A 12,998-nucleotide genomic window follows, 5' to 3' on the forward strand; every position below is an offset into this window, starting at 1 on the left:
TCTATTAATAAAATCATCATTAAGCTCCACATAATCCTCATCAGGATCATCACTAGAATAATCAAGTTCAGGTGAATTAACATGTGTAGCAGCATTAGGAGTTTCAGCATTTTCAATTTGTCTAGACCTAGCAATTGTAGCATCTAGAAAGGATCCCAATGAACCACTATCATCAAGCACAGCAGAAACATTATCAATATTATGAGAATTTTCAGATTCAGCAGAAGTACCAGCAAGTGAAGCTTGCGGCGGTGAAATAAGTTGACTTATCACAGATGGTGAATCAAGAGTAGCAGAGGTACTCAGAGTTGTACCTTTTCTTATAGTGGATGGTAATATGGCGACTTTAGGATCGCGAGATTTACCCATGATGGAGAATTTGCAGCGAACAATATCAATCCAGGTGAACCTCCAAATAAAGCTATGCTCCCCGGCAACGGCGCCAGAAAACAGTCTTGATGACCCACAAGTATAGGGGATCGTAGCAGTCTTCGCGGGAAGTAAAACCCAATTTATTGATTCGACACAAGGAGAGACAAAGAATACTTGAAAGCCTTAACAGCGGAGTTGTCAATTCAGCTGCACCTGGAAACAGACTTGCTCGTAAGAGTTTATCAGTAGTAACAGTTTTATAGCAGTAGCAGTAGTGAAATAACAGCAGCAGAGTAACAAAGACAGCAGTAGTGATTTTAGTAAACAGCAGGATTAAAATACTGTAGGCACATGGATGGATGAAGGGCGTTGCATGGATGAGAGAAACTCATGTAACAATCAAAGCAGGGCATTTGCAGATAATAATAAAACGGTGTCCAAGTACAAAGCAATCCATAGGCATGTGTTCCATATATAGTCGTACGTGCTCACAATGAGAAACTTGCACAACATCTTTTGTCCTACCAGTCGGTGGCAGCCGGGCCTCTAGGGAATCTACTGGATATTAAGGTACTCCTTTTAATAGAGTACCGGAGCAAAACATTAACACTCCGTGAACACATGTGATCCTCACATCACCGCCATCCCCTCCGGTTGTCCCAATTTCTGTCACTTCGGGGCCTTTGGTTCCGGACAGCGACATGTGTATACAACTTGCAGGTAAGATCATAAAACAATGCATATCATGATGAAACAATAACATGTTCAGATCTGAGATCATGGCACTCGGGCCCTAGTGACAAGCATTAAGCATAGCAAGTTGCAACAATATCATCAAAGTACCAATTACGGACACTAGGCACTATGCCCTAATAATCTTATGCTATTACATGACCAATCTCATCCAATCCCTACCATCCCCTTCAGCCTACAGCGGGGGAATTACTCACACATGGATGGGGGAAACATGGCTGGTCGATGGAGAGGCGTCGGTGGTGATGATGGCGATGATCTCCTCCAATTCCCCGTCCCGGCGGAGTGCCAGAACGGAGTTTCTGGCCCCCGAGACGGAGTTTCGCGATGTGGCGGCGTTCTGGAGGGTTTCTGGCGACTTCGACTTCGTGCTCGCGATTTTTAGATCGAACCCCTTAAGTAGTCCAGAGGGGGGCGTCGGAGGCCAGCCGAGGGGGCCACACACTAGGGCGGCGCCCCCCTGGGCCGCGCCGGCCTGGTGTGTGGGGCCCTCGGGCCTCCACCTGGCTTGCCCTTACAGCTCAGGAGTCTTCTGGTAAAATAGGCCCTTTGGTATAAATTCCGAGGATTTTCCCGAAAGTTGAATTTCTGCACAAAAATAAGACACCAGAGCAATTCTGCTGAAAACAGCGTTAGTCCGCGTTAGTTGTATCCAAAATACACAAATTAGAGGCAAAACAATAGCAAAAGTGTTCGGGAAAGTAGATACGTTTTGGACGTATCAAGGGCCGGGGTAGGGCAGCCCCAGGCGATGCGGCGCCGGAGAGTGTCGTCTAGGGGCGATGCGGCGCCGGAGAGTGTCGTCTAGGGGCGATGCGGCGCCGGAGAGGGCCGACCAGGGGCGAGGCGCCGGGAAGAAGGGGGGCCAGGGGCGGCGGCGGGGCTTGGAGGTAGGCGATGGCGCGGAGGGGCCTTGCAGGCAGGCAGTGGCGGCGGCGGCCCGAGGCCAGGGATGGGTAGGGAGGAGGCTGGCCTGGCGGCGGCGGGTGGTGGTGGAGGGTGGCGGCGGCGAGGCCTGGCGACGAACGCGACCTGTGCGCGAGGACGAGGGCTGGTCCAGACCTCTGAATTGGTGGGGCGAAAAATTACACTCACGGGGCTAGACCTTGGAATTGGCCTCCGAATTTCATGGCCCAATTCCAAGCGCAACCAAACAACGGAATTGGCCTTTTTGAACCTCAATTCCAATTTAGAGCCCCAATTCCGTGCAACCAAACACTGCCTTACAAATCCTGGAAATAACATGCAAAACAATTTCTATTTCGACCTAAAATTAGTATTCCAAAGTAGAATTCACAAACTTTACGGTATCTTGAATTTTCTTAGTTATACGAATGAGTTTACAACTTAAAATTTAATTATATTGTCCTCAAATGAATTAATGTCACTAAGTTGTTTTCTTAGACAAATTAAGTTGCTGTCGTGACGTTTATACGATACGTGGATGAGGCCTAGTTTGTCAAACATGGCGGCCCACAACTTGACCCTATTCTCTTTCCATTTTCATGTTTAGTACACTTGCAAATAGGCATAGCTGCACTGTATATACATATATTTGACGAAAATACGCATATTGTTGGACATGTGGCGCTCTATGCTTGGAGGTGCACCTTTCACCGTAGTATTTTCGTATGTGGTATCCCTTGCCTTTGCACTTCTCTTTCCTTGTGTATCCTCGCATGTCAGCTAACGGAAGAAATCAAGTCCACGTTGTTTTTGAAAGTTAAGCGAGAGTGCGAGAGAGAGAGGAAAGACTGCTGACCTTCACACGTGCATATGCTTATCTTCGTTCTCACGGTCCTAACTTGCAACTTGGTTTGAGTGAAGGAGTGGACATGGTGAGTCCACGGAATAGTGTCCATCACAAAAAAACGGCAGGACCATATATCCGCAAGTTGGATCGAGCAAGGCATGAGAATGGGTCAATGTCAAACGCGCCCACCAAGTAAAATAGATGCGTCGATGGACGGACGACGAATCAGCCTGCACCACATGATAATATAGGACTCAGAACTTCAACGGGCCTTAACTAGCTTAGCTTGATCATGTCAAATTTCGTGAAAGTTCAGTAGACAAACTTGGTTGTCACGTAACTTAATCACTCAGATTTCTCCAAGACTGCAGTGCAAAATGAACTCTCAGCTGATTAAGTTTGCTATCAAACGCGTAAACGATAGCTATCAAAAAGCCAGATAAGTAATCAAGGAACGAAGACGCATTTGGATAAATGGTGCAGGCTTCAACCGAAAAATGGTTAGACCCATATGTTCTTAATTGTGCACGACCCGATCAAACAAGCTAGTACGCCTTCAGTTCTGAAATAAATGTCACAACTGTTTCTAGGTACGAATGTATCTAGACAGTAAAATATATCTCCGTCTCTAGGTAAGGTTACAACATTTATTTTAGAACGTAGATAGCGGAGTAGAAAATTCTCAGAAGAAGGCTGAAAAACTCCAGCAGAAGAAACAATCACGTTTGTCTGAACCAACCGTGTCGTAAAATATTGGGCTACAATTCCTATACGATGTCCAGCTCCTCGTGGCTAAGGTCCACAGCTCCTCCACTCCTTTTCAACCGCCGAGGGATTCACAAGCTTTCCTGTCGACTTCGTCGCAAATCTCAAATAAACTGTTCCGTCGATTTCTGGGGTCACTGTCCTGATGACATGAGAGTCGGTTATTAAGCTGCGCTGGACTGCTGGGGCTTGATTCCTTCAAATGGCAATTTATGTCTGCGTGTCCACGGGATCTTTATTTAGTTTGCCCGCTATGCCGATGCTGTTGCAACCAGCTAAGTTGCTCGCTAAGTCGTTTCTCATATACAGTGGACCGAATTTTGGAAGGTTTGATGGCCCACGCATTTTGCTAAGCGTGCATCCTACAGTTCTTAAGGCAGCGCGCCCAAAAGATCAAATGCCTTTAAGCTGGTCTCTAATATGGACTGAATGTTCTATAGAGTGAACAAGTCCGGGAGTTCCATGTGACATTGTTACAATCTATCAGTACCATCCACCTGGATAAATTAAAATGCAATTGTTGGCAACTCATTCGCTGCATGTGACAGCTAATATTCATGTACACATAACTAGATATATACATATATGTGCCTAGTTTTACTTGCAAAAAACTAGTATTTAACTTCTAACCACACATTTTTAGTCTAAGATGTCTATAAATAATTGCTAAGCACTTAAGCAATATCATATTATGATAGAAATAATAAAATAAAATAAAATAAAAATAGTAGCATAATATAATAAGTATTCTCTACTAGTTTTATTATCTGCAATAAAAACCAATTTCCGATGAGTCCATTGACAATAATGCTTCAATGGTTCAACAAAAAGGTTCTTCGCACTTGTAAAATCATTGAAGACAATATCAAGATCAATATTGCCCAACATATTACAACACGTAGAAACCATTCAATTTGTCTTGTAATCATATTGAAGGACAATTGAACGTACTAGCGACCTCAAAACCGGGGGCAGCGGCGAGATGGGCTGTGAGGAGCCGGATGTGGCGCAAATTGATATATTCCCAACTAAATTTATCAATTTCAATAGGGGATGGCGATCGTTGGTCTAGAGACTCTAGGCAAGGGCGGTTGGGCAGTCGGACACATAATAGGAACAACCAAACACGAATATGTCTAGATGAGATCGATCCTTGATCGTTGGGTGGGTAGTTGCGTGTGTTTTCTCTTCTGGACTTGGGTCTCGCCTCTTCGGGGAATCACTTGAGCCCCAACACATTTTTGGTGCCATGGAGCTAGATCAGTGAGCTATTACGCTTTCGTCAAAGGATGACTGCTTCCAAGCCCACCTCCTAGTTAGCATTGCTCGATCACTTCCTTTTCCACTGAGTGATTGCTTAGTGACCTTAGCGTACAATCCTCGATGTTTCCCTCTCGACTTCAGATCTTAGCACCCAAATTAGTCATCTCAAACTCCTAACGACCATCTAATTGTACAATTCGAGTAATTAGACTAGATATTAGACGAGAAAAAGAAGCGGCACTACTGCGGTAACCACCAATGTGATGGTGCAGAGACCGATCGCACTTGAGTATTGTCACCTCAGTAGAAATCATGAAGTCAAACGGCCGTGCAAAGTAACTATGTAGAATCTAGTAGATCACAATAGACAGAGAATGGACTTGCACAAGATTTCAGAACTTTGCAACTGAGTTATATATGCTATTATAATCAAGAGAAAGAAAAAGGTGAAAAAGTTCGTTAAGCATTTGCATTAACCAATTTGTGTTATTCATCTACAAAAATGATTTTCATTAGTATTTATCGGTAGATCAATATGATTGTGATTTAACTCCAACTTCGCATCCCCTACATGATTATTTTTGTTCTTTTGACAACCGATTCTTTGCCGTGAATGCATAGCGCATGGAATGTTGAATATAAATATACTGACAACACCCTTTCAATCAATTGGAACTTTTGGTTGAGTTGGTATCAAAGCCAAGACGTTTCAATACTTGGACCTTTCCAAGGTCCAAATATTTGGGCGAAAACATAAAAAGCCACCCGAGCTTATCACAAGCATGTAAACATTAAAGGCTTGTGCTTCCATAGATCCCTAAATTTCAAAACAGTGTCATTTAATCTCAGCCATCCTGTTCCTAACCCCGAACATGTATTATTTAATCTCAGCCATTCTTATGTTTCACTCAAGAATATACCTTTTCGCTGGTTTACTTTGTTTTGAGATTTGAGGGTCTATGGAAGCACAAGTCAACATTAAATGGTAGAGGTAGAGATGACACTAAAGGATAACCTATGGTATAAAAACTCGTGTGTCTTTCTGAAAATGTTATGCAATTCATATGAAAATAACTACTCGAGCTTATCAACTACTCCCTCCGATCGAAATAGATTGATGTGCCTGGTGCACAAGAATAGTCCGTGTACATTTTTCGATAAGGGGCGCTTTATTATTTAAAAAGTTTTAAACATTACACCCAGTCTCTGCATCACTAGGATGCACGCAGCCGTTCAAGAGTCTAGTATCAAGCAAAAAAGAAAGACGAAAACGATAGGAAAAATCCCGCTACTATAAAGCTCCGTTGGCTTCGATCCTTCGACTATGCAGCCACCCATGTTGGGAAATAAACTTCGTGGTCGTGTTCTCCAACCGTGTAGACATCTCTATAAAGAGGTCGCGATCCTCCAAGCGCTGAAGTGGCGACCATGAACGAAGCAAAGCTGTACACCGGTAAATGACCTGCATGATAGATTTTTTTGTCATTAAAGACCTTGTCATTTCTACATAGCCAAAACGACCATGCTACTGCAATCGCTCTCACTCTGATGATCGTTTTGTACCTAGAATCCACCCCATTTAGCCAATTACCAAAAATGTTTGCAATGCTACAAGATGGGTATAAGGTAGAACATATCTGAATGATTGGCCCTAGCAACCCGACAATTGAAGAAATGGTGTTTTATTGTCTCTTCTTCATGATAGAACACACATTTCGTACAACCCTGCCAGTTGCGTTTTACAAGGTTATCTTTATTAAAAATCACACCTCGACGAAGATACCATGCAAAGACCTTTGTTTTGAGAGGTATCTTCATCTTCCAGATGGATTTATTATTTACGACCGGTTGGATTGGTATGCATACTGCTTTGTACATAGAGCTAACCGAAAATACACCATTCTTGGTGAGACTCCAACAAAATTCATCGATCCCGTGAACCAACTGAATTGAATCTAACAGCTAAAGCAGTTCGTTCCAAGCATCTAGTCGGGTGCCAATAATATCACATCTGAATGGCATAGAGGGAGGAAAGATTCCATCACCTTCTGCAATGTATCCCCTTTATAGTAAACTATAATGTACAAAGTTGGATACTGTTAGCGAAGAGTGGTTGTTCCCAACCATGTATCCTCCCACTCTGCCCCGTTATTAATGGAGAAAGAACCAAATGAGAAAAAAAAAAGCTTTTTAGTTGCCATGATGCCAGCCCAAAAGTGTGAATCACCTGGTTTCCAAACAACCTAAAAGATCGCCTTTGAATCAACATACTTTTTCCACAATAGTTCTTGCCAAACACCATCCTCCGTTAACAATCTGACCAGTCATTTATAAAGCAAAGTCCTATTTTTAACTTCAAAATCATGAACACCGAGTCCACCTTTTTTTTTTTGATATGTACATGCATACGTCGCATCGATTAAAGATGATCAGAGCAAGGTACATCGTCATAGCTTGCCGCACGCCGGAGAGAACATCGACTAGACCTGGATTCTCGAGCCGGAGACGCTATGTAGATCGAGGTGGCCGCTATGGTTTGACAACGTGCGTGTGTCCGATTATCAACTAGTAGTAGTAAATCTCCACGCCTTACTATATCTGGGTACTGACGGAGAAGCTTCAACGCAAAGCTATGCGATTACGCACGCGTACGTGGTATTTGTTCTCGTAAATTCCGTTACCGCGTAGCGGCGTACGTGGCGACAACAAAAGTATACCTGGAATTTGGGACTTGCAGGCCAAGCTGATACTCCACACAAACTGGAGCATAGACATTTCAATACGCTGTTTCTCTCCGAGTTTGAACGCAACTCACATCCCTGATCGATAGAGATGGGTCGACGCTGGCTAACTTGGTCAGCCGTCGCGTTTGACCCACACGTCGAATAGTCAAACCAAGAAATGTGTACTGTATAACAGTATAAGTACCCACACAGCTCCCTAACAAAGCTAGCTCACCTTCTCTCGTAACAAACTCCGCCATTAGGAGTAACCAAAGCTCAGCACACCTCAGGCGATACATCACGGTCACACGCCGACCACATCGCCCGAGCCGTCTACCGGCAGCACCGATGACGCGCGCCGGCAGCCGCAGCCCCTTGCCTCCCCGCCGCACGCTCCCGGCCACCGTCGTCGACGACACAGTGGCCGCCGCCGCCGCCCTGCTCGACAAGTGGCACCCAGAGGACTCCTCCTCCGGCCGCTCCCTCTTCCTCGACTCCACCGTCCCGGACGAGGCCGACGCCTTCCTGCGCGCCGCCAAGGACCTGCACCGCGCCATGCTCTTCTACGCCTCCGGCCTCACCTCCAAGGGCCTCCACGGCGGGGGCCACGGCCTCATCCATGCCCAGGAGCTCCTCGACACTGCCATGCGCAGGCTCGAGCTCGAGCTCCAGATCCTCCTCTCCTGCCTCCCGGACGTCATCCAGTTCAGCCAATACGACGATGACGAAGACGAGGATGTTGACGATGACCAGAGCCTGACAGAGACGTGCGGCCACCTCCGCGCCGTCGCAGAGGCCATGCTGGCCGCCGGGTACGGCAAGGAGTGCGTCGCCGTCTTCAAGGAGCACCGCCGCGCGTCCGTGGCCGCCGCGCTGCAGCGCCTGCACGGCTTCTCGCCTTCCCAGCAGCTGCCCACCATCAGCAAGCTCGCCTGGGAACAGATCGACGCCAGGTTGCAGTCCTGGCTCACCGGCGCGCGCACCGCGTTCGCGTCAGTGTTCGCCGGGGAGAGGGACCTCTGTGACCGGGCCTTCGCCGGGGAAAACGCGTCCGTCGGCGACGCCGTGTTCTCCGCCATCGCGGACGATCAGGCCATGAGCATCCTGGCTTTCGCCGAGGCAGCCGTGGCGAAGGCGAAGCGCGCCCCGGAGCGGCTGTTCCGCATGCTCGACGTGCACGACGCGCTCACCGAGACCATCATCCCGGCCATCGTCGCCGCGTTCGGGGAGAAGTCGGAGGTCATGTTCCGAGCGGCCGAGCTCGCGGTGGCCAAGGTCGGCGACACGGTGCGGGGCATGGTGGCCGGCTTCGAGGCGGCCATCGAGAAGGAGCCGACCAAGGCCACGGCGCCGGGCGGCGCGGTGCACCCGCTCACCCGATACGTCATGAACTACCTCGTCGTCCTCGCCGACTACGAGAACGCGCTGGCTAACATATACTCGGCAGAGCAGTACACGGACACCACGGACATCGGCCTCGGAAGCGGCACGGCCGGCTCGTCGTCGTCGGACCTCTCCATGGCGTCGACTTCGTCGTTCTCGTCGTCGTCGACGCAGAGGACGTTGAGCCTGTGGTCGAACCCGATCGGGTGGCTAGTGTCCGTGCTGCTGCGGAAGCTGGACGCCAAGGCCGGGAACTACCGGGAGGCGGCGCTGAGCTACCTGTTCCTGGCGAACAACACGCACTACGTGGCCAAGAAGGTGGGCGGCGGCACGAAGCTGGAGGCGGTCCTCGGCGAGGATTGGACCAAGGCGCAGAGGGCCAAGGCGCGCGGCTACGTGGACGTCTACGTGCGCTCGGCCTGGGGGAGCAAGGTGCTCCGCGGCGGAGCGGTGGACAAGGCAGTGATAGAGGCGGTGGCAATGCAGGAGACCTGGGTGGCGGCGGACGAGGAGATGGGAGAAGTGCTCAGGGCGGTAGCGAGGGCGGCCGTGGTGCCCACGTACAGAACGTTCTACCGGCGGCAGGGCGCCACGGCGAGGCTGACGCCGGGGGACGTGATCGGCATGATAGACAGGCTGTTCGGCGGCCAGACGTCACGCTCACACAGCAATAGCTTAAGCAGCACCTACTAGGCAATGGAACTAATTGAGTTAGAGGTTAGTCAAGTAGATGGCTTCAAGATATGAAATATTACGATACATATCTCTGAACCACGAGAGCAGTGCGTGCTGTAAACAAGATTGAATGTATATAAGTGCAAAAGGAAAAAAACACAAGATCGACTGCATATTGTACAGGGTATTGCTACATAGTTTGCTATATTTGACATGTTGTATTATTCTGGCTTGATGGCTATGTATATCATTTGTAGCACTTGCGTGCCTGAATGTGTAATGGTTATCATTTTGTTATGACTTAGTGATGTGCGGCCAATTATATTGGTTGGCCCATGGGACAATGACCACTTTGGCAAGATATGCCAGTTTGGGTTCTCAAAAAAATCCGCAAAATCAATGTAAAGCATGATAGGAACCTTATATATGATGTAAATATAAAGATTTATCACATAATAAACTATAAAATTCATGAGTACATTTTACATTATCAGTACACCGCAAACTTTAACATAAACATACATCTCCCTCATGGCAAAGAGGTGAAACAGTTTTGCCGAATCAATTGGGATTAAGATGCTTAATTCATTTTCTTATAATGCTCAAGCCAAAGACAAGCCAAATCATCTAAAAAAAACCTTGATCAAGATGATCAAATAGAAAATCCAGGACAACTCAAGGCGGTGGCATGAGGTGCTAAACTATAAGAGCCACTCTCTACGAGTTAGTTTACTTACAAGAAGACATTTTCCCCACAGAGGTAAATCTACCCACCTTGAGATTCGCTAAACAGAACGGTTTGTCGGCTAAGGACCGTCATGACCTGATGCTAGAGAACATTGATGAGGTAGCCGACATATTGCTTGATGGCCTTAATATACATTTAGAGATAGAAATTGTGGGTTGCAAGAACATACAACAAGAAGGTCCGGTTTAAAGACTTTCAAATTGACGGACAAGAATCTTATACCGTCGATAAGCTTTCGAAGTCTGACCCTAGTATGAAATAGCCTATCGACAACGTGACAAAAACAGCCTTAGTAGCGTGTATATATCTAGCACGACACTAGTATATCACCACTGGTTGGTATCAGTAACCGGTGGCGTGCAAACCCCCACGCCGCATGTAATAAAAATATTGGTGGCATGATGTGAGGCCACCACCGATACTTCTTACCAGTATCACTAGTAGTGTGTTATTAGAACACACTGCCGCTATGATTTTCGAGGAAAAAAATACAGGCAGCATATTTCACTAATGTGGTTGCGTATTGGCTACAATCAGCAATGTTTTTATTCTTATAGTACTAATTGGCCCATCTCATCTAAAGCTATACATCTTAAATTAACTAATTAGAGCAACAACCAACTTAATTTGTATTTTATTATACAATATATCAACTAAAAGCATTAACCATAAGTAAAAGAAGCTAACATAGAACTACCACAAAGACGCAATGTAAAAGCGTTAAACATAAGTAACATAAGCTATCATATAACATATTATAACCACATGAACACAATCATGATGAACTAAGACCCGATATGTGATACATTATTATGAACTTCATGGTTGCTCCTAGACCTAATGTGAGTTGCATTATTGCCAACTTCATGGTTGTTCCTAACTTCCTATTTCAATTAATATTGTTCTGCCTCCTCTCTAGTCTTAAACCCTTTAAACTTGTTGTTCGTAGCCTATCACTTGGTCCTCACACTCTTTCCTTGAGTTATAGAATCCTGGAACCTTCCCTCTTCGCATGTCATACCACTTCATCTACCAACAAAAAAAGATTGTATGGAACCACTTCCCTAGTCGCGTGTCAGCTTTGCACCGGCCTGCTTCTACAAATAGCGTGCAGTGTTTGGGGCCCGCTTCTATTCGTCGTATCCCTATAGCCTTTTTCCTACTTGTTTTCAATCCAAAGATTAAATTGTTAGATAACAGTAAAAAAATACCTATATAAACTGTACAATTACTAAATATCTATTAAAATCAAAAAAATTGACATGACCTTTGCTAAAAAAAATGAGACATGTTGAGTGCCAACATTTGGTGAAACACAAATGAATCAATGTTTCGCCAAAACATTGGCATCCGTCCTTGCAAAAAGAAACATAAAGTACGAAATGCTTCGCGAGCAACCGTACAAGGTCACCTCATCTACGATATCCGACACCACACAAGGGACACATGAATATACACAATCATAAATTGCAAGTAAAATTTGGAATTTATCAGAAGGTAACCAAAAAATTCATCAACAAATCCTTCGCCACAATTCATATTCATTGATCTGTCACAATTCATATACAAATCCTGGCGCCAAAATTCATATGTATGACCCTAATAAGCAACATTGTGGCGGTGCCTTCAGGTTTTGGTCGCTGAAACTACATGGGTGATGTATCCGAGCGGTGGTGCATGTTTATAGAAGGAAGAATACTCACCGAGGGCCGCGAGACCATGGTACGAGGTGCATCATCGCAGAGAAGCGTGTTGGGGGGTGGGGCAGGGAGGTGACGTCGCCAAGCAGCACGGCCGGTGGGAAAGGGCATCGTCATCGGGCAGCGTAGACTGGGCGCGATAGGGAGTTGTGAGGCGGCGCGGGGGTGTGCGGTGGTGATTCAATGTTCGACTGGGTGGCATGAAGCGCGGGGGGAGCTGTTGGCACTCGACATCATTGGATTGTGGATTAGAATGGGGAAGAGTGCGAGGGGGAGTCAAAATTAAGTGGTTGTGGGAAGGGTAAGTGTTGGGTTGATATTATTGGTGGTGTCACTCTGCTCAGCCATGCCAACAATACATGCAATACCGATGTGTGCTCTGTTTAAGTCATTACATCGCTTTGGTACATCAATGTCCACATGCATCTCTTTCTTCAAAGCCGAGTGACTTACTCCTTCAATCCTGCCAAAGTGCTTATTAAATGGCAGACCAATAGATTTGCCGACGTCCATATAATTCATGCAGAACAAGATGCACTCCTCGGTGATAAATACCTAGATGATGCTTCCATCCAGACGGGCCTTCTTACGAAAATATCCCTTAATTAACCCATTCATCCTTTCGAACAGTATCATGTGTGCAAGAATATAGAGGCCCGATGTCTTTGATCTCAGCAACAATATGAACCAACATATGCAGCATAACATAAAAAAATGCGAGCGGGAAGTACATCTCGAGTTCACATTACATAACAACAATATCTTCCTTTAGCCTTTCAACATGCTTCAAGTTGATTGACTTCGCGAGATCACGTTGAAAGCATTACACATGTCGGGAAGTTTTACACAAACGTGATCTTCTA

At 46.1% G+C, this 12,998-nt stretch overlaps 1 protein-coding gene across 1 annotated transcript; it reads left to right on the forward strand.

Moving 5' to 3' along the window:
* The first annotated feature begins 7,860 nt into the window (after positions 1-7,860).
* On the forward strand, positions 7,861-9,987 carry LOC127334268 (exocyst complex component EXO70H1-like). Its single transcript, XM_051360684.2, has one exon. The coding sequence runs from the start codon at positions 7,978-7,980 to the stop codon at positions 9,703-9,705; it is 1,728 nt and encodes a 575-aa protein (XP_051216644.1). The 5' UTR covers positions 7,861-7,977; the 3' UTR covers positions 9,706-9,987.
* The last annotated feature ends 3,011 nt before the right edge of the window (positions 9,988-12,998 follow it).

Source organism: Lolium perenne, chromosome 2, assembly GCF_019359855.2.
Source record: "Lolium perenne isolate Kyuss_39 chromosome 2, Kyuss_2.0, whole genome shotgun sequence".
NCBI classification, from domain to species: Eukaryota; Viridiplantae; Streptophyta; class Magnoliopsida; order Poales; family Poaceae; genus Lolium; species Lolium perenne.

Coding starts and splice junctions, on each gene's coding strand:
- LOC127334268 (XM_051360684.2), top strand. CDS start 7,978: ATGACGCGCGCCGGCAGCCGCAGCCCCTTGCCTCCCCGCCGCACGCTC.